Source organism: Crinia signifera, chromosome 2, assembly GCF_055691185.1.
Source record: "Crinia signifera chromosome 2, ASM5569118v1, whole genome shotgun sequence".
NCBI classification, from domain to species: domain Eukaryota; kingdom Metazoa; phylum Chordata; class Amphibia; order Anura; family Myobatrachidae; genus Crinia; species Crinia signifera.
In genome coordinates, this window is record NC_139218.1 from 144,687,374 (window position 1) to 144,709,864 (window position 22,491).

At 42.0% G+C, this 22,491-nt stretch overlaps 1 protein-coding gene across 2 annotated transcripts in view; it reads left to right on the plus strand.

Annotated features, from left to right (window-relative positions):
- Nucleotides 1-22,128, plus strand: part of SLC6A17 (solute carrier family 6 member 17) — an 82,776-nt gene extending 60,648 nt beyond the window's left edge. For both annotated transcript variants that reach the window (XM_083173074.1, XM_083173073.1), the window contains exons 10-12: nucleotides 2,226-2,385; nucleotides 3,723-3,885; nucleotides 11,569-22,128. In XM_083173074.1, coding sequence (XP_083029200.1) covers nucleotides 2,226-2,385; nucleotides 3,723-3,885; nucleotides 11,569-11,937 — 692 coding nt within the window. In that variant the 3' untranslated portion in view covers nucleotides 11,938-22,128. The remainder of the gene's footprint in view (nucleotides 1-2,225; nucleotides 2,386-3,722; nucleotides 3,886-11,568) is intronic.
- The last annotated feature ends 363 nt before the right edge of the window (nucleotides 22,129-22,491 follow it).

Consider the following 22,491-nt stretch of genomic DNA (forward strand, 5'->3'; position numbering starts at 1 on the left):
TTATGGGGCCCTCACACATACTGTGGTGATTTTTTTTTTGCCATTTTCCATTTTCTAAGCGATCTGACCAGATTGCTTAAAAAATGACCCTACATCGCTGTGTGTGTGGGGGCCAGCGATTCTGTCATCTCTGTCACTCACAACCGCTGGTCCCTTGCAGTGCGGTTTCCCTTGCCGCCGGTACCGATAGATACGGTAAGAGCTCTGGTGCTACAGCTCCAATTAACGGAGTACTACACTACCCACAGGTAACCGATCTTGTTGATGTAACTGGGAACTACGAAATGGTAGCTATCTGTGTCTGATACACAAGAATATTCAATTGCTACGGACAAACAACAAAACTTAGTAGATTGCCCCATGTGTATACACACAATTTTGGAGGGTACTTGTTTAGTTTCACCGCGGCCATGCGTCTGAGTCCCCTTGCGGGGCTCGCTTCGCTCGCCCATGCTACGGGCTCGGTGGCTCGCTGCGCTCGCCACGCTATCTAAAATCAACTGTATGCCAACGTGGATAGTAGGGGTATGAACTATCTACGTTGGCATAGAGTTAATTTAGTTTATTTTAGATAGTTTGGTGAGTGCCGTACCCAGAAGTTCACGGTGGCTATGCTGCCGCCGTGAAACTAAACAAGTACCTTCTGGAGTTAACCCTTTTTCATCTGGAGGATCAGTGTTGTTATCCGTAATAAATTGAAATTGCATACAAAAGATCTGTAGCAACAGAGGTACATAGACTATTGGAGTGATCACTCTTGGTGAGAACTGTCTATACTAGTGGCATTTAATATTCTAATAAGAAGCACAATTTGAAACAATGTTTTCATATATGTTTGTTTGAAATCTCTGTCCCACGTGTGTCAATATTAATGTTTTATTTTTATAATATTTACCATTTTTAGTGTGATATTAATAAATAAATCTAAATTGTGGCAATTGCGCTCTCTTTTCTGTATGATTATTTGTAGAACTTAATGCAGCTTACCAAGATTCAAGCAAGAATCTGTGATAAGTTCTGCTTCAGGGCTAATCACTGGCTGGTTGTGTGCTGATTACAGGCCTCTAATTGAATAGTTCTGGACACTTTAAACTGGGAGCAGGCTGCTCTTTTTTTGGCAGTACTGTATATTAAACTGAAAAAATCCAAGAATATTAAATACAAAATCCCCCCCCCCAAAAAAAAAATGAACACTAAAACCCATACAATCATATATTTACGTGATGATTTTCAATTAAATTACACTTAGTCTAACTTATAATACAGTATTGAGAAATTAGCTCTATTTTTTTGACAATTATGTTAATTCCTGTACAACAAATTCTGACTAATGTTCTGTAATGGCTTTGCCACAAATCAGGCAATATAGATTAGCCAGTAGGGTACTTGTTTCCTAGCATGGCGCCAGCGATAAAGATTGTGTCCATCGGGACCCCCCGAAATCGCGTCCGAAATGTGCGAAAACGCGCATTACTTCACAGGTATTACGCAGCCCCTCGCGGGGCTCGCTGTGCTCGCCACGCTTCGGGCTCGGTGGCGTGATGGACGCGATTTTTTAATTGTCGGGGAAAAGGCTAAAAATATCCCTGAAATCACGTCGGTCGCGTCCATCGCATACCTTACCTTAAGGTATGCGATGACCCACGATGGCCGCCATGCTAGGAAACAAGTACCGCCAGTAGTAATGGGAGCATGATATCAACAACTGAATCTTATAGAAAACCCGATGTGTAACCATATTTCCCTCTTCGAGCTACAGTATAACTGTATGTGTGATAGTTGTTCCCCTAACATCCCATATACAGTATGTACAGTATGTACCGTCTCATGACAGATTTATGACTGCTGACAAAAACTATTTTAACTGAAAGACTGATGTTTTTTTTTTCATATTGATAAAGGATATTTGCAGCTTATGATCCAGAACTGAAATGCATCTGCACCGTCATAATAACTAGCTGCCCTGCTATATCTGCTATATACAGTTTTATGTGTATGCATCACTTTGGAGAACTTTGGCTCAGCATGTTTATGGATATGATGACTTAACTAATTTCACTGTAATAGCAAATTCAAGTGGATCCTGAATGAGGAAGTTCTGCTGGTAGCTGAACTGTCCCGATCCATTCTGGATTGCATGTGTAACTCGCATGTTAATACTGTTACATTCATGTTCCATGCACATCATTTCACTCTATATTTTTTCTTTCTGCTAATAATTGTAGTCAGCTGTTGCATCCTTGCCTTCCTGCTGGGCTTGATCTTTGTTCAGCGTTCTGGGAATTATTTCGTCACCATGTTTGATGATTACTCAGCCACACTACCACTCACCATTGTGGTCATCCTGGAAAACATTGCAGTAGCTTGGGTGTATGGCACAAAGAAGTAAGAACTCTTCAGCTCCGTGTCTGTCAACGCCTTCTCTCTGAACGTCCTCCCTTCCAGTGTTGTCTTTCTGTCTTGTGTTTCATTTACAGACTACATATAAAAAGCAGCAAAATAAAAATGATGTCATAAGCATAAATAAAGCCCTCTGCCCATGTTATAAATTTAAAGATGTAACTATAATTTTTTTTTTATTTGTTCTTAAGGATTTATTTGAATTTTGCTCTTTATCTAAACAGAACGGGCTTTTTGGGTGCATAATATTTGTATCTGTCCAATCAGCTTCTAACTAATTAATAGTCTATGCTAAAATGACAGGGCCTATTGGTTTGTCACTAAATCTTTCCAAGATTTGATAACTCACCCAAGTCATCCTACCAAACCTTGTACATATTGGGTGAAATTTAATAGGATGAGAGATTCAGAAAATGAGAGACTTGGTAAGAAATCTCCAGTTTTGTTAAAGCGGCAATCATTTAAAAAATGAAACTGGTTTTGCAGTGTAAATGATTGCCGCTTTAAAAAAAAACTGGTGATTTCTTACCAAATCTCTCACTTTCTGAAACTCTCATCCTATTAAATGTCACCCATTATATACTATATAAAACGTATGGGGTAAATTTACTAAGGTGGTAGTTATATTGGAGATTGAATGTTGGTCATAGCAACCAATCAGATTCTATCTATTATATTCTAGAATGTGCTAAATAAATAAGTAGAATCTCTTTGGTTGCTATGGGCAACATCCCATCTTCAATAGAACTCCCATCTTAGTAAATTGACCCCTATGGGGGAGGGGGGGGGGTATTCAATGTGTGCCGGCAATTGGACCTATTCAATCTGCACAACTGTTGGAAATTCTCTGACAGTCGGAAAACATCTGGATCAGCAAAAAACTACTTGATGGAAAACGTCCGCAGATTCGACAATTTTGTTACCATTTATGACAATGCAACAAACAAAGTGGAATCTGCATGGGCTGTTGTCGGAAATATTGGTACACATTGAATGCCCCTATATCTTTAGAATTGGGGATGTATTGCTTTTGTGCGATTTTTGCAATGATAAGTTACAAATGGCCATCTGCTGTACAATTAGCCTAAGTGCAAACATATATTATACATAATATTTACTGACTTAATTACAATCAAAAAAGCACAAATGCCTATTTATTCATAAACTTTTTATACTAATTATTACAAAGAATCCCATTCATTACCATGAAGATAATCTCTAACACTTCACCCCATTCTGCAAATGAGCAGTTAGGGATATTCGTCTTATTAGTGTGTTTTTGTGGACATTTATTAACAATAGTTCTGTCTCTGTGTTTTCAGATTCATGCAGGAGCTCACAGAGATGCTGGGATTCCGCCCGTATGTCTATTACTTCTACACGTGGAAGTATGTGTCACCAATCATCATGGCAATTCTGCTGTCAGCTAGTGTAATCCAACTAGTTATCAGTCCACCAGGATACAATGCATGGATCAGAGAACTGGTGAGTAAATTACACTGTTCTATGCAGAAAAAAAGTACTGAATATCTACCGCTCAAACTAGAAAAAAACAAAACAGTAAAATGACGATTATTATGGCTGACACCTTAATGGATGTGTTCCTTGCGCAATACTGATATTGTATGCTATTCAGAGATGGGACTGCCATTGGTGCTGCGGGCGGCGACTGGGGAGCAGCGGGGAGCCTGCGTAGGGCGGTGGCGAGCTCCGACCAGGGCCACCAAGAGAAATCCTGGGCCCAGGTAAACATGCAGGGAGGCAGCAGACACAGACCACCTTGGAACACAGTGACCTGGACATGGGTGGGTAACTAGATCTGGGACTGCTGTGCTGGAGACATGGCACCAGCACCTGATGTAAATGGCTGCAGCTGGGATGGGAATGAGGGGACCGGGGCGGGGCAGGCCGGATGTTATGGAGTGGGCGGAACTCCCATGGGAGGTGGCCTCTCTCTGTCCCAGCTCCTCCCGGCACCCGGGGACTACATATTACATACCCAAAGTATTCAAGTATCCTCCTGTCGCCAAGCCATGGTAAACGCTTGGGCGCATGGCGGGATCTCAGCAGGCCCTGGAGCCAGAGAACAGAACGGCGCTCAGAAGACCTCTGTGATGCTGCCGTTCCCCTGGCCTGCCCAAGTTCGTGATTACACAGCTCCGGCGCACTCAAATCCGGCCCACTCGCCACCAAATAAAAGAAAACTGTGTGTCCCCGGACCTTGCCCCCCTGACAGGCCTGGGCCTTGGTAAACTGTACCCGCTCCCCCCCCCCCTCTTGGCTGCCCTGGCTCTGACAGAATGGGGAGTGCGAGCATCTTGTGCGCGTGCCCCCTTCTGACGGATGGCGAATGGCGGCAAATGGAGCAGCTCAAATGAGAGCTGCTCCATCTTCTGACGGATGGCGAATGGCAGCAAATGGAGCAGCTCAAATGAGAGCTGCGCCATCAAATGAGAGCTGCTCCATCTGTATACTGGAGTATGACAGGAGAGGATCTACTGTATGTGTGTATTCCAATCAGCTCACAATTCTGTGAATAAGCAGCTCCACCATTGTGCTGGATCTGTAGTTAATCACAGGGTGTGATGGCATACCAAGGGCGAGATGTAATAGGGTGCGATTTTTGGTTAAAAAAAAATGGTTGAAATTGCACTTTTTCCAAAAATCGCACATGTAGTACCGTGCGAATTGCAGTAAAATTCGCACCCTTAAAGTGACCAAAAATTACAAAACAAATAGACCAGGTCCAGGCTGGTGAGTTTGGCAGAACCATGCACAGGTCAGTGAGATCTGTGCATGGTTCTGTCCAAAAAAGTGTTCTAAAGTTAAAATTAACTCATTGAGCTGGTCCTGTTTCCCCAAATGCAGTAGGAAAAATTGTTGGATTCCCCCCGTATTTAATAATCCATCCCCGGGCTCTTGGACTGATCCTGGTTCCAAAAATTTGGGGGACTGTCACAACCAATGTATTTTTACACTTTTTTTCTTACACACAAAAGCCCCTCGGCATGGTAAAGCCTGGAGGGGGACTCCCCCATGTATCCCATCCAGGACTGACCAGCCATGGTGATCATGGGACCTTGCATAAAAAGTGTCCCCCGGCTGTGGCATGACATTTCTGGCTGGTTGCAAAAATACAAGGGACCCCCAGTTTATTTGTCCCCATATTTTTGAACCAGGGTCCAAGAGCCCGGTGCTGGTTTCTTAAATACGAGGGGATCCCCATGTTTTTTTTCTGCCATATTTGGGAAACCAGGACTGGCTTAATGAGCCTGGGGCTGGTTATGCTCAGGGGGGACTCTATGCTGTATTTTCTTTTAAATTTACACAAATCCACACACTCCCATGTCTAAAAAATTCTCGTTACTAAAAACAGCACAGGTCTAAAAAAAAAGGGCACATTTTTGTGACAAAAAATCGCAAGAAATTGAATGTAATTTCTGACTTTGTTTAAAAATTCGCACCCTATTACATGTGTGAATTATGGGGGGGAAAAATTTAGGCAAAATTTTGCATCTGGCGGAATTAACGCTAGCTCTGAACAGGCCGACACGTGTTTCCTCCTGTCTAAGCAGGCTTTATCAAGGAGCTACAATGAATAGCTCTGTACTTTTAAATGCTATTCTGTGTACCATTTTCCTAACTTTGGGGGTTATTCTGTTTGGTACGGTGAAACGTACGTACGGTCCGTCACACCGTACGTTTTCCATACACTCACGGTGAGCGTAAGTCCACCCACAGAACAGCCGCACACGGACGGTCACAAACACCGACAATGGGGAGTGGTGTACACTTTAGCGTACGCCACCGTGTACGGACAGATCTCCCTCTTAGCCACCGATACCTGGCATACACCAGAGCGTACGCCAAAGTGCACGGACGGATCTTGTCCGTTTTCCCACCGACACCTTCCGTATATCTGAGCGTACGCCACATTGCAGGTAGAAATTGAGTCCAAAAACATCATTGTTGCTCTTAGACGTGGTTTATGTGTCTTTTTCATAATAAAAAACTTGTATGTTTGTTACAGTGACTTCTGTGAATTGAGTGTCCTGTTTTTTAAAGTATACAAAAACACTTTCTGATTGGGTGTAGGTGGTTATAAAATAACTACCTTGACATATATAAGCAGGTCTTAGAATGAATATTACCTAAAATTAAACCAACCTTTACATGTTGAGAAGTGTAGAAAGATAAGGTTCCAATGTGTTTGAGGGCTGTGTGTGACTGGCAGGTAGTGAAATAATGGTTTTCACTTAATAGGCTGCAGCATTGCTTATTACATTCAGGTGTATGTGTTTGAGTAGTAATCAGCGTTAATTAGCAGACCCAGGCGTCCACTCTCATACGGTATCTCTAGGGGTGGTCTGGAGCTATCTTTGGTGTCCGCCTGTTTTTTGTCCAAAATGCACGGTGCTTTCGTTGATCGAGGCAGTTGTGGCACCGTGCATTTTGTGTGCACACCCCAGTGTACGCCCATGTTTACGCCCAGTTTACCTCATTATTCCGGCCACTCCCGTAAAAATGCCCACATGCCGCCCACAATGACCGTGCTCTTGCGGACAGGTTTTTTCGCACGGAGAGACCCGTCCGTGAGCGGGGTGAGGTCGCCGCACAAGCGCATTGGGAAAGCTATGCATGCGCAGATGAAAAAAAAACCCGATCCGCCCGTATACGGTCCCACCGTACCAAACAGAATAAACCCCTTTATTCCTACACACACTATGGCCCTTATTCTGCTTCGTGCGGTACGGCCCGCGTGCGGCCGTACCGCCGATGTTTTTACTCTGCACATGCGCAGAGGTCAATCTGCGCATGTGCAGCCCCCTTCGCCGCAGACGTATTTCGTCCGCCGCAAAGGGGGCGTATAGGGGCGTGAGAGGCTTCATGCCCTCATTTCCCTATGTGTACGCCCCGCGTTTCATGGGCGTTCCCATGCAAACGCGGGGCGTATGCATGGTAATGAGGGCATGACGCAACTCATGGGGGCGGAAAGCTGACGTCGCCGGATGTCAGCTTTCAGCCCCCATACAAGCTACCACACGGACGATTGTCCGTGTGGTCTCAGCTTGCGGGAGCTGCCGGGGCGTGCGGACCTGCCTTCGATGGTCGACGACCATCGAATGCAGGGGGCAGCTCCCACCATGGTGGAGGCGTACGCCTCCACCATTTTTATGCGGATCGCCAGCCGTCCGTGTACGGACGGCCATGGCGATCCGTAGGGTGGGCGGGGATTGGTTTGTGCGGCCGGAGCCCCGTGTGCGGCTCTGGCCGCACCAACCAGAATAAGGGCCTATATGTTGTTCTGTCAAAAGTATATGTGTTTTTAACCCCTTATTTCCACCGTGTCTAACCCTTGTTGTGTGGCCTTGAGTTTCATCACAATAAAAGTAAAACACAAGGGTCATTTTTAAAATAAAGATTTATTGTTCAATATTGATTAAAGAAATAATAGGTGTGCTCCAACTCCGCAACCGATTTCTTCTCTTCTACCCCATCATATCTGTATTGTGCAAGGAACACATTAAGTTATTAGCATTAATGATTGTAATTTCATTGTTTTTTTTAGTTTAAGTGGTAGAAATTCAGTAGCTTTGTGAAATTTAAGATCGTGGGTTACATGTAATAGGGAGAGAGAATCAGAAAATGAGAGATTTGGTAAGAAATCTTGAGTATTTTTAAATCGCCAATCATTTACACTGCAAAACCAGTTTGATTTTGTAGTGTGCTTTTCCTGTAATGTGTTCCTCCACAGATTGCACACCCTGCCAGCGCTGACCTATGCAGTGCACCCAGATGGTTACCTCAGATGGTATCTCTGCGGGCAGGATGTGGATCACGCGGATGTTTCTGTGCAGGGTTTATCATATTACTAAACAAGTATTTGCTTTCCAATATATGCATTGTGTCCTTGTATGGCTCGCCTCCTACAGTGTTACCTTGGTAGTGCGCCCACCATGGCTGCCTCGTCTGCTGCACTTGTGGATAGGATGAAAAATACATTGACCTGAATATACACTGAAATCATCCATTTTGGGTAATTTCTTTTAGCGGTAATCTATTCCACCCAGGGTAATCCAACGCAGTTGGCCTAAAATGGCTGCCGCACCTGGTACCTTGTCATGGTAGAGTACACAACCCATTATTATCCAAAATACTGCACCACTCCTGCATTATGCTTACTGTGTGCTCAAGGGTTTCTTTTCTGTGACTGTACTACCTACATCCTCTGTATTGTGTGCATTGTTATAATGTCTGTAAAGCGCCTTGAGTCCTGTTGGAGAAAGTATAAATTAAACTTACATACTTACTTACTAAATGATTGCCGCTTTAAAAAAAACTGGAGATCTCTTACCAAATCTCTCACTTTCTGATTCCCTCACCCCAGTGGCGGGCTGGGCCAGATGGCGGGGTGCCATGTGCCCCCCCCCCCGGGCCGCTCTATTGGCGATTATCATGTGTCTCCTTATATGGCATATGGGCCCTGTTCAGGTGCGGATGCGCGCGGTGGGGCCTATGTGGGCAGCGGGGGTAAGCCGGTGGCCGGGCCAGGCATCGTGTGCGTCGAACATGGAAAGGATGCAGACATGCTGCGTCAGCATCCATTCCACCTGGGGATTGGTCTCCTCCAGTAGCTATAGCAACAGGCAGCCAATAACAAGGCTGCCTGTTGCAGCTCTGAGACTTGGAGTCAGACAGGAAGTGATTCCTGTCTGCTCCGAGGCTGAGCACAAGGAGAAGCGGAGGAGCGACACGGACACCCACCAGGTAAATTAATTTAAGGGGAAGGGGTGCTGCTGACTGAAATATCCTCATATAACAGGGGCAAAAATGGGGGACCCCCGAGGTGGATCTAATGATCTTTAAGCCTGTGGCATTATCCTCTTTCACATCTTGTCATCGAGGTCCTGTGTACCTCCCGTCCGTGGGCACACTGCGGAACCCTTGTGGCACCATATAAATAAAGTATAATAATAATGATGTGCTTATGCCCCTGCCTCACCCTATTATATTTTACCCCATGTCTAAGAATCCTTATTGGTACATGTGAAACTGCAAGGTTCCCCCATCTCTCCCCCCACCCCCAAAGGATAACAGCACTGGGCTTCTTGAAGCTGGATATGGTTCTAAAAATCCTGAGGGAAATATTATTTCCTTTATCTTCTAGATGGGTGATGAGTAGGCTCTTCTTGGTTGCTGTGGGTAACATCTTCACTACTGGGGCCTGCACTTTATCAAATATACTATACCTCATAATCTCTGATGATTGAACACTCAGAAGCACAGACACACCTTGGTAGGAAAATCTGACACTGGGCTTGTACAGCAGCTCCATTTAGCCATTTGTACTCCATGTTGTGGGTGCTGGCCAGGATGTGGGGAAGGTAATTTTCACAGCAACTGGAAACCCCCTATTGGGTGGGCCTATAGGATCTACAAATGAATCATTCCATCAGTCTTACTGCAGGTAGCAAATATGTACCTTGGCTCTTTATCACCTAAACCTTACCAAAGTTGTCACATTATATACAGAATGCATGAAGGCATGCTACGAAAATCATATTTAGGTTCATATGATGAGCAGGAGGCATCTGCAGCTACGAAAGCTCTGCACCAGTAGCTGGTGTGCCAGGCTTACATCATTCTTACATCAAGAAAAACATATAGCCAACTAGCACAAGAAACACTTTTTCATATTTACTTATTTTTATTAGTAAATCATTATTTCACTATTAGGTGGCATTTAAATAAAAATGCCCCCTTTATAAGGGATCCTCTTCCTTCTCGTTTATGAATGAAAGTAGCAAAAATGTATTTAATAAATATACCCACATAGTGATACACTATAGACAGAATCAATGATAAAGGTTAATAAGCAGTCAGAAGTGACCAGCTAGTGCCAGCGACCTTTATTATGATAATTAGTGTGTATTTGCTTCAACCCTGACCTTGAATCACAGGAGAGGGAGCACTCCCTTCCTCTCTGCAGTCCCTCTCTCTATGTGCACCCTCTGTCTCTGCTCTCCTTTTCTCTCCCTCCCTTTCTTTCTCTCTCTCTCTCTTTCTTTCTCTCCCTCCCTTTCTCTCGCTTTCCCTCCCTTTCTCTCTCTCCCCCCTTTCTCTCTCCCTCCCTTGATTTACAGGAGGACATACTTTGCAGTTCTGCTTACTGTATACTCTGTTACTTGGACCTTACTAGTGGTTTTATTATTTTTACCCTGTGTATAACGGGGCAGCATATTACACAGCTCTTTACAGATAATGTTCCATCATTTATATCATCTTCTCAACTAGAGCTTACAGTCTAAGCGGGAGATTTATCAAAGCTTGGAGATAGAGATAAAGTGGAGAGAGAGAAAAGTACCAATCAACCAATCATGATCTGTTATTTCACAGATTGTGTTTAAAATGGCAGTTAGGAACTGCATGATTGAAAATTTTGTGCAGATTTAGTGGAGAGATAAAGTGAAGATAGATAAACTACCAAACAATCTGCTCCTGTAATCAAGACTTAGGACCTGATTGCTGGGCTGTGAATCTTTGAAGCCCAGCGATCAGGTAAAGGCCGCCCGCTAGAGTGGCTCTCAGCCCCTGTACACGTCTGCAATTACATTTGCAGCCGTGCACATGGGGAAACCCATTCACAACCACTCACCATCAGATAGTTTTCCCCCTGTTTACAGCTGCAGAGTAAGTCTAGACTTATTCAGCACTGCGATGGCTGTGGGGAGGAGGCCACTGCTGATGCCAGCAGCCCTCCCTCCCAATGACCAGGCAATGCCTGCACTTTCCAAGGCACTCCCAAAATTCCAACGTGCCACCCCCAAATGCCTGACTCCTGTCACACAACTACTGAATGGCTCGCCGCGCACTGCAGACCATGCAGATGCACATCTTCCGATAGTTGCCTTCGCTGTGATTTCGCAGCCCTGGTGAGTTTGTCTTCCCTTTTGTTTATTTCTTTCATTCCTTACTATACCTCCTGCAAGAAGTGCACAGGTTGAATAAGTCTCCATACCCTGCCATGATTACATAACTTTGTATGAATTACGTATTGTATGAATTGTCATTTCTCTAGTTTTTCTGATCATTATCTGGTTTCCTATACAGTACATTCAATTGATTCAGTCCTTTTCTTTAATCACTACAACCTTTATTCTGTTTCAGGCTACAGAACAATTTCTGCTGTATCCTACGTGGGCTCTGTCATTACTTATTTGCCTGATAGTATTAGCAATCCTTCCCGTGCCAGTGATCTTGATTCTTGCTCAATTGCAATTATTGCCGGATGGCTCCAATAGACTGTCTGTGTCATACAAGAAAGGCCGTATGATGAAGGATATTTCCAACTTGGAAGATAATGATGAGACACGCTTTATCTTGAGTAAAGTGCCTAGTGAGACCCCATCTCCAATGCCATCTCATCGTCAATATCTCGGTCCTGAAAATGCCTCTCCTTTGGATTTAGGTGGATCAGCAAATGGGCAGTACGGGAGTGGATATGTAATGGCAATCACTCCTGAGTCAGAACTTTGATCTCGCCCTATGGTTTATCTCATAACACTGTCAAATGCAATTAACTTTATGTTTTACAACTAAAAGCCCTTTCCAAAACCTTGCAGCTTATGATAAAAACAATGGAAGGTTTATGTGTACAAGAAGAAACCAATGTTCCAACATAGCACAACTGGTCTTTGGCACATCGGAAAGGTCATCCTGCCACAGTGTTCCTCCAATCATGGGCATCAGTTGGCGTGCTTCTTCTGCTTTGTAAGGTTATTCATCCCCCTCTATGTATGTTCATGCTTAGAATTGAAAAGCTTGCTGCTATATAGCATTGCATATATGGTTTACAACATGTATGATATTTTATATTTTATGCTTTTCTTTTATTGAAATATTTTAAATATTAGCACATAAACAAGAGTAGTAACATCACACCCAAGGCAAAATCTATGAGACCTTAACTAAATTAATGATAAACATATTAACATGTAATATATAATGTCTGCAGCATTGTAGAAATTGTCATGCTAAGCAATCATAGCAGTGAGAAAATAGTACGGCTACGGGCCTGTGTACTGCACATAGATGTCCTTTCTGTGTCTACATACCTCCCTAAATTCAACATTGAGGAAGAGGGACATTTGCGTGTGCCACAGGCCACGCCTCCGCTTTTCCGCTGCTGCCCCTTTGTCTGCGGGGAATACACGCGTCTATTCACTGCTGCCCAGTGTGTGGCAGCGGGGACGCCCAACTGAACAACACACACACACACACCCCCACGCGGGACACTGCTGGCGGAAAGCAGAGGAAAGTAAATGTATAGTAGATACAACAAGACTGCATACTGTAAAAGTACGCCTATGGGTTGTTAAAGCACATGGACATTTTCTAATCCGTTTTTCCTCTGTTGGTTCTTTTATTTTTGTTGAAAAGCTGCAGTTGAGAGCCTATAATTTGTTTTTTCAGGTTTTCTTGGAACATGAGCAAAAATCAAGGATAGAAAATGTATTTAGTTCGAAAGAAACATATTTAAGAAACCTTTTTAGCACAAGAAATAATATATGATATAATGGATATTAGCTGCTGTGCTTACCGTGCCCCAAAACCTCAGAGATTAACACCCAGAGCTACTGTGTTTAATCTGCAAGTTTCCCATGAAGTAAAGGGCAAGCTTCTGGGTTACCCCACATGCTAAGCCCTGATTCAATGCATCTTTTTTTTCTTAAAGCCCCTGTGACTGCACAAACAAAATCTGCATTATGCGCACCCTTCGAGGCTTGCCATGCATTGGAGCAACACTTGAATAGCTCAGGGCTGAGATTTAACCGCAGGGTAAACCCTGCAGCTAACTGAATCTGCCTGGTAAAAAGTGTTTGTGTGCTTTTAAAAATAGGAGAAGTTATCGCAATTGTTTCCTATGCTGTAAGTAACTGTTGTATTATGCGATGTAGAGCAGGCTGCAGCATGCACAAATCTATTTTGTGTCTACACACTTTGACCTTATGCATCAAAATAGTCCTGTCCTAATTTAGCTTTAAATGTGTTTAGATTAAAAAAATATATATATTTGTTCACATATACAAATCATATATTTTTTTAATGCACTGTCCCATTGTAAAGGGACACTAGTTCTAAATCACATATTGCCTCAGAAAAAACAGTTACTAATAACATTCTGTGTGTGTGTGTGTGTGTGTGTGTCTGTGTGTGTGTGTGTGTGTGTGTGTGTTCTAATTCCAAGACTTAGAGATGCATGACATGTGGAAATATCGGCCATCAGTATTCAATCTCAGTTGTTATTGGTCAGGACTCACCTGTGCAGATTCAACTTTGTTTGCATTGTCGAAAACAGATGCTAATTTGTCCAATCCACATGTGTTTTTGACGATCCACGGACTTTACGACTGTCAATCTATTCTGACAGTTAGAAAAATGAACCTGACATTGAATCGGCCGATTGTCAATTTGAACTATTATTGTCAGAAACCGCCGATATTTGTCGTAAATATTGTCTGGGATTCAATACACCCCATTGTGTTTAGAATTGTTGCGCAATGCAATTATTGATGTCTGTCTTCAGACAATTTCTGCAAAAAGTAGTAATATACTGTATAATGTACTGGGAAGCAGTGGCAGATCCAGGGGATGCTCTAAGCAGGGTCATCCTCCATAACACCCAGCCACTGATGTAAAGGTTTACGTATCATATGTTCTTGAAGTGCATTTACTATGGGGTCCAGAGGTCAGAGGGGCCCATCATCCCTAACAAATGTGTCACCATTGGGTAAAGACCTAACCAGTGGCGGCTCCTACCTCATAGTAGGAGGGGGGCTGCCGCAGGTTGCGATTCACCCCTCCCCCCCTCACTGCTTCGTCTGAGGTCCCGGCACCTGTACAGTGATGACAGGCACTGAAATACTGGTACTGCTCATGCCATCAGCTTCTATGGGCTGTTCGGCAGTAACCCATAGAAGATAAATCATGGTAACTGCGCCTGTACAATGCAGATAACAGGCACCATGATCTGCGCATGCGTAGTACCGAGCTATACACTGCGCATGCCCCTGGTTCTATGGGCCGTTTTAGCTGCAGCCAAAGAGGCAGCCCCTTAAAGGAGGAATACCTCCCAATGGGACTGCCTTGTGTGACTGACAGGTCGGACTTCCAATAGGCAGTCACTGCCAGTTACAGTGAAGCAAATGCAGTCTCACAGACTGCATCTGGCTCCACTTGGGCTGAGCACAGTTTCGGATTTTACCTGGAGGCTGCAGTCCTGCAGCCCATAGGTAAAAACTGCCAGTGGTCCTTACAAACTTTTGCCTTTTGGCCTTCAATATGTTTAACTACATCCCTGAACCTGCTTATTGGGCTTGATTGAGATGTGGTTGGAGTTTCTATAGCTGCTGCTTACATGCAAGTAGCAGTTATAGCACAAAAATGCCACAGCAACAACATAGAGTTTAGGAAATCTCAAGCTTCGGAAAAGATCCTGACATTGACATTGTCCTACCGTGCAACTGTGGTGACAAGCCTCTGTTTTGGGAAAAGGAGGACGTTGCAGCACAAAAATAGCATCAGACTATCAATTACTGACAGTCTAATGTGCGATTGATATGACAGACCTGCAGTGGTCTGGCTCATGCACAAACACAAGCATCTGTACTTTGTGGCATTCACTGCTTCTACAACAGGATCTGAATATAGGCCCTGATTCTAACTGACTCAGTAAGCTGCGAAGCTCGAAGCTTACCAAGTCCTTGTAATGTAGCCCCGGCTAATTCCCCCCCCCCCCCCCCCCTGCCACCTTCACAACCATGCAAGGAGATGTGTCACGCAGACACATCCCCTCGCATGTGCCCACAGCTAGAGAAATCATTCGATGGTCTGTGACCATCGAATGTTTCTCCAGGGCTTGCAAATATTAGTCAGTGTAGAGTGACTTATATTTGCGGGCTTCTGGCCGAAGACAGGGCAGTTGGCTGACGCCATGTGACGTCAGCCACCCTCCCCAGGCACACCTCGTCCCATCCGCAATCCATGGGAACACCCAGTGTTTTCATGGAGATGCCATGAAACGTTTGGTGTTCCCATGGGCGACTCTGCTGCCCCAAGCCCCCGGCCCGCATCGCTCCGTGCGAGCAGCTCAGCGACTATGCAAGTCACCGAAGCCGTTTGCCCAGGGACCCTGCACATAAAACATTATGCGCATGCACACAACAGAAACATCGGTCCCATGTGCAAACACACAGGGGACCAAATCAATCAGAATGACCTCCATAATGTGTTAAAATGGGCATCAGAATGTTACCTGATATGAACTGGGCGACTGTGTTGTGGCACAATATGAACGGGGGGAACTGTAATGTGGCCAGTGCTAGGATGTGTGTGGGAGGGGCTAAGCTAGCTAGTACGAGCATAGAACAAGTATCATGTGGTGCTATTATTATAGTTGATACAACTATAACATATATATGTCTAAGCACAGCTGACTTACGGTTGGTACAAGGTTACGCCGCTGCTGTGATGCTCCAAAAATTAATGTGATTTCTAAAAATAATAATAATGCAGTTGAGAGCCACCGATTTGATCATTAACAAGTATATCAAGATCATTATCTGTAGTACAGTATGTTGTAAAAGGTGATCTGTGACTGTTATTAGTAACTGCTTTGTATATTTCAACTTCTATTTTACAATTGGTGAACATTTGAAGAATATTTTTTCTCAGATGCACAATTTATATTTTAGGTTATGTTAACTTAAAGTATATATTATGTAGTTCATTTTTCCATGTCCTGCTCATGAATTGACAGTCAATTTCTTGCTTCACTGTTGTCATAGGAACAGTGCAGTCTGCATTTCTCCAAAATTGACACCATTTATACATGGAAAATTACAAATTCTACTTGCATCACCATATCTAAAGTGGCAAGATGCTTACAGCACTTAAAGGCTTATGACAAATCAAAATAAATTCTAATACTATCAAATGATCTTTGACATAGTAATTTTCTTATTTAATATTTTTACTTACAAAATATGAAACAAGGATTTCTGTTACACTGATATTATCCTGTGCAGAGTTGTGGACGTATTTTGGTTCTTGCAGTCCTCTCATTTGTAGATAATAAAGAAATGTTTCTTAAAACTACACTATGGAAGGATATGAGCACAGAACACTGTTCTGTTTTAACCAGCAATTCAATTTGAACATGCCTGGGTGGAATGTATCAATGGTGGAAGTTTGGCCACAGTCCCCATTTGTATCAAGCTCTGGAAAGTGAAAATGTAAAACTTTCAGAGCTTGTACCCAATAGGCAACATCATCTATAGATGACATTGCCATAGAAATGTATAGGTATCTTTAATTTCTGCATAATTCCCAAAGAGAGATTCAATTGGATACTTCCCAGTGGCTTGCACATGTGCTGGCTAATGGCCGCTCATGCTCAGTAGGACAAGTACTCACATTGCAAATTACAGCTCATATCTGATTCAGAGCTGATCTTTGCAGTTTTATGTGCACGTCTTAATGCATATGTGGCAGGTACATTCAAAATGTATTGCTTGATACATCCCTTCCCTGGATTGGCAAAATTGCATAATCTAGTAGTTCTGACAATTATATTGCATATATACAATTCTTTGCTTCCAGTTTACTGAAACACATGATAAAATGTTACTGTTTTGCTGACCACTACAGGGCCAGATCAAAATACCAGGTTATCGTGAAGTTGATTGTTGTGCTGTGATAATAGACTGCTAATTACTCAGATTAATTGGAATTATAAAGCAACAGTTGCACACGACAGAAAATAACATTGATTGACAGTTTGCTGTGTTCTAATAAGCTTTTTAATGAAGCTCAATTCCCAGTTTCCTTTCTCCTATTTTATTATGTATGCACTTTAAAGGAGTTTTAAAATTGACTACTCAGGGTCTCTATATTTCGTGGTAGCCCATATAATGTACACACTGTGCAAAATCAGTATTTGCAGTGCTTTTGTTATTCTTTCAAGTCTTTTTGCAAAGCAATGTAGACATTTGTGACATTAATTTTGTGTTGCTGTTTTGTGGTGAAGCTCGACCTTGTGATATTTGCATGCATCACCGGTTCAGGTTTATATACCCTGACAAGAGTGTTTTGTGAAGCTCACCTAGTGTCTGTATTTACTGTCAGTTTACAAAGTGTGCACTCAATGTCTTTTTTTGTTATTTCACTGTCAGGCATCTCATCTTCAACCACTTGAGATTGGTACCAAAATGTTAATATGTTTAAACAGATTATTTTCCTATTAGAATTGATACAATTAAGCCATTAGAACACAATAGTAGAGCTATATACACTGAATTCTATGTATAATTATATATTGTTATATTGTATATTCAATTGTATATGTCCGTGTAAATTATGTCCCTCTGAGAACGTGAACTACTTGATGTTTCATTTTGTATATATTGCTGCATACTGTAAAATAACTTTCTTTTTCAGGTTTCTTGTATTTGAGTATACTGTAGCTAGGTGCTTTGTGTCATTTTCTTGTGTGCTAACAGTTCTAAGTTAACACTAGGGCTAGTTAACACTGTGTGTTATGTTAGAATAATCTGTGTGTTGGCCATATACTTTAGAGCCATATAGAATGTACTCCTCTGTGGAAGCAGAAGAGAAGCAGTGTGCACAAACAGGGTGGAATGTAATAGGGTGTGAGAGTCAAAAAAAATTGAGATTTTGTGAGAGGTTTGTGGTTTTTTTAAAGCGTCAATTATTTGCACTGCAAAACCAGCTTGATTTTGCCATGTGATTAATTGCCACTTTAAAAAAATGTGATGCTCACACCCTATTACATTTCCCCTGCTCTATACCTTATAACGGGATACTGCTTTTGCCACCTGATCCTCTGCACACAAATGCAATTAATGGCCTGAGAGGGAGCCAATGCTATGTAATGGACCAATTTAACACATTTCCAGAGCACAATGTATTGCCTCATCAGTCTCTGAGGGCAGCGCCTGATGATATTTAGTCTGCCCTAAAAATACAGAGGTTTAAAATAGCACACAATAAAAGTGAGAAGCACAAAGGACACAGAATGAGCCAAGCTCTCTCGTGGTATAAAAGCACATTGCTGATCAACAGATGATAAGTGATATATGTGATATATCAGATATATAGCACAGCATTGTAATAGGGAACAGGAGATGAAATAGTGGGCTAAAAAAATAAGAATAGTAATAAGAAAAGAGCACAAGGAAACCCAGCAATAAGCAAAATGGGTGTATTCAGAGTAGCTGTACTGTGTGTGAGTGGTGGTAGTAATTATGTAGTAAAAACATATATTTTTATATATATATATATATATATATATATATATATATATATATATTCACCAGCACTATAGGCAGAGTTTCAAATGGGTGCATAAATATAGTATATTAGTAAAAAGTATCGCAAGTATCAGTAACAAATGTTACAGAGTTTTCCTGATACTGCAGTGAAATTGAGACTGTACAGTATGCAATTTAGAGCAGTTCCAATCCCTTTACATTCTTCATGTTGCTGCCATTCATTTGTATACTCCTAACACACTAATGTAGTTGGCTGACCGTAGTGAAAAGACATTGCTCTATGTTCTCTGTTGCATTACTTCATGAGCCTGAATGTGGCAGTTGTCCCCAATGTGGCACCTCTCTTCCATTGCTCTCCTTTCAGATACATGATGTTTTCTCTATTATGGACACTCTTGTCTACTCGTCTCACATCTGTCCATTTATCCTCATTTCTTTACTAGCTTTCTGCTACATACATCTCCTATATATCCAAATTGTCTAGTAAATGTTTCATTTTGTACTCCATGTCTTTCTCCTGTCTGCCTGTCTGCCTTTGTTGCCTCATCTGCTGGCATGATCTGGCATAGTAGCCCAATCATTTATGTGGTTCCATGCATGGTGCCTTAGAGACTTTACAACATCTATATATGAAACTCCTGCAGTCCTCAGGAATACTGCTCTGGACCTTGATAAGGCTGTTCCATACCCTACAGCTACAGTAATGCTGGCTATATACTAGACCAACTTTCATTCAACCATCCAACTAGTTGGTTGGACTGAAAATCTGGTACTGTATGGGAGAAATGGACAATCAGCAATTTGTTCTCAAACCCAGGAAAATGAACAAAAACATTCAGTCAAATTGTTTAAATTAAATAGAATCAACTACAGAACCTTGTCTGAGCTACAGTGTTTGCCAGTTCCAGATTTTGGGAGCAAATTCAATTTAGTTAGATGGTTGGATGAAAGTTGGATTAGTGTATGGCCAGCATTAGCTATTAGATGCACCTGAACTGTTGTCTTATTTCCATTGTATAAATAAGTGTGTAAATTATCTGCAACAAACTTGAATTTGAATACACTAATATTTACTATTCTCAGGCAAGGCACTTTGGGTCCCCAAACCTAAAAAAATAAATACAAAAAGTGAAAAATTTGATAGACTGTGGTACCCAGCATAGTGTGTATTTTCTACAAATCTGGGTCTGCCCCCCAAATATACCGCCTCTCGGGTACTTTACCGGAGCATCATCCTACAATTTGTTAAGCATTCTGTAGTTCCGTAGTTGACATTTCTGTCTTACAGTGTGGGGATGTCTGTACTGTCATTTCAAGTGCCAGAAAACTTTCAGAGGAGGGTAAAAAGGAATGATTCTAACCATCCTTGTGCTGCAGGATCTGCAATATGGATTTAAGGCACAACCAAATCTCCCTACCTGACTGTACATCCAGCCATAGTGAAACAATTGATGCAAAATGGTAACTTTAGACTGTTTAGACTGAAGTGGAACTTTAGCAATAATTTTAGTGTTCTTATAGAGAGCAGGTAACACACAAGCAAATAATTACTGTACGTATTCTAAAGAAAATGTCAAAACAATTTAATACTTAGCAAAATTAGGGGCCAATTTTGTTACTTAAATTAAGTAGAAAAAAGCACTTATAGATGTAAAAATATAAATTACTGTGTGAAAATATACTAAGGGGAACTCTAGCTACTGTATGTTCATTGTCTTGTTCACTGGCTACCTACCACTATTAATGGGAGTTTTACTGTACTGTAACTACTGTAACTTTGCAATTTCCAGATCCCAACATTAAAACAAGTTTGAGAATCTTCTTGTAACAGGACTTATGGTAGTAGATGGTAATAACAGAATACAAAATGTTAATATAATAAATGTGACATGGGAAAATATGCCACTGTTGTCAATATTACAAAATCCCAGAGACAGAAAGTAATTAATTAGTGTAAATCATGTTGATATTGGACATCTGGTGTGTGCTGAGTGTATAGTACCATATCTCTTACACTGATAAACAGCTCCAGCTTGTGGTCGTGACATACAGTAAGGCCATTGTTGAGCAGTGTTCTGAGTGTCACTTCCTTATGCAGCACTCTCCATGTATATGTTGTCCTATACAATTTCTGCTTATTGTCAGAGGGCAGTATTCAATGAGAAAAGTTCTCCGTGTTTTGTGGAGAATTTGTGCTTTGTTCGCCTTGGATGGAGCATTTTGCTCTCCAAAAGCGAGCAACCCTATTCAATGTGAAATATTCTCCGTCTTTTTAAGTGATTTTCTCCGTCTCTCTCCGTGTAGCAATTCTCCATCTTTTGATGGAGAGCTGGAATGTGAACTTTTGAACGTAAAGGTTTTTTTTTTAAATTTTGGTGTAAAAAAATCAGGTTTTTTTTCCTGTGAAGGGGCATGTTATTTTTATTCATGTGCTTATAGCACATGAATATATATTTAATTTTAAAAAAAATATTTTTTTAAATTTTTTTTTTTTTTTTTTTACACAGTGCAGCCAGCAGGGGGCCCGAGCGCTCGAGCCGCTCATTAGATATTCATATATTCACTGCACCCGAACGTAACTATGCACGAACGGTGCAGTGAATACTGGGTCCCCCGCTGGCTATAGAGGGGTGCAGCCTGGGTCCTGGAGAGCCCCCCTCCCCTCCACAGTCCTCTGGAGCAGCCAGGGAGACTTTAATCTCTCTGGCTGCTTCCGGCTCCCTGAAAGCTCCCTGCTCCCTGCAGGGGTTAAGACTCGCCGCGAGTGGCGGCGAGTCTTAACCACATTGAATAGAGGGAGCAGGAGTGGCAGCGAGCCCTCCGGAACACGGAGAGTGCATGGAGAGCTAAATAAAACGCTCTCCATGCACGGAGAACTTTTTCATTGAATACTGCCCAAAGAGATGAGCGGAGTTGCAGGGGAATTTCGCACAAATCGTATTTCACAGCAGAGCTGAGTTATGACGGGGCAATCTTCACTTACATCTTTTGGTTTGCCATTATGGAAAATGCCAAAATGTTTTTGTAAATTCCGCATTATGAGAAATGTATAGTCTATAGATATAAGTGGGACAACAATAGTTTCACCTCATTCTGTTCTGTGGTGCGGTTCATGTAGAGCAAAGAATTTCTTGCAGAACACTTAAGGTTCAATTCTGCTGAAGAAATGTGTGAAATTCTGCTCCCATATGCGGAATAAATATTCTACAGGACACTTTTGAAATTGTGCTCATCTCTTTGTGTGTAATAACTATCTTCTACTTCCATAAGTATTCTCTCCAGTGCTCTGTTTGGTACTGTATATAACATAAGGTGTGTAACTGATCAGATAGTACATGTGTACAATGTACATGAATAAACTCAGTTCTTACAAGAATGAATTTCATTGTATTTATTTTATGATTTTGTTTATTTGTAATCTAAAATGACATATTCATGAAAATGTTCAGAAAGCTTATGTAATAATCGATGTATCTGTTTTATCAATGCTGGGGTTTTTCTAAGGACCGTCTATAGTGCAGCTTTCCGAAAGAGTTTAGTCATCACAAAAATGTTTTGATATATATAACGGGTATGGATCATTGGATAGACGACAACAAGCATTAGGTTGACACCACTAGGTCAACATGCATGAATATTGACATGACAAGTTCGACATGTGTTTCGGTTGACATGGGGGAGGTCGACAGTCATTATTTTTTTGACCCGCATGTTGACATGGACACTTAAAAAGTGCACG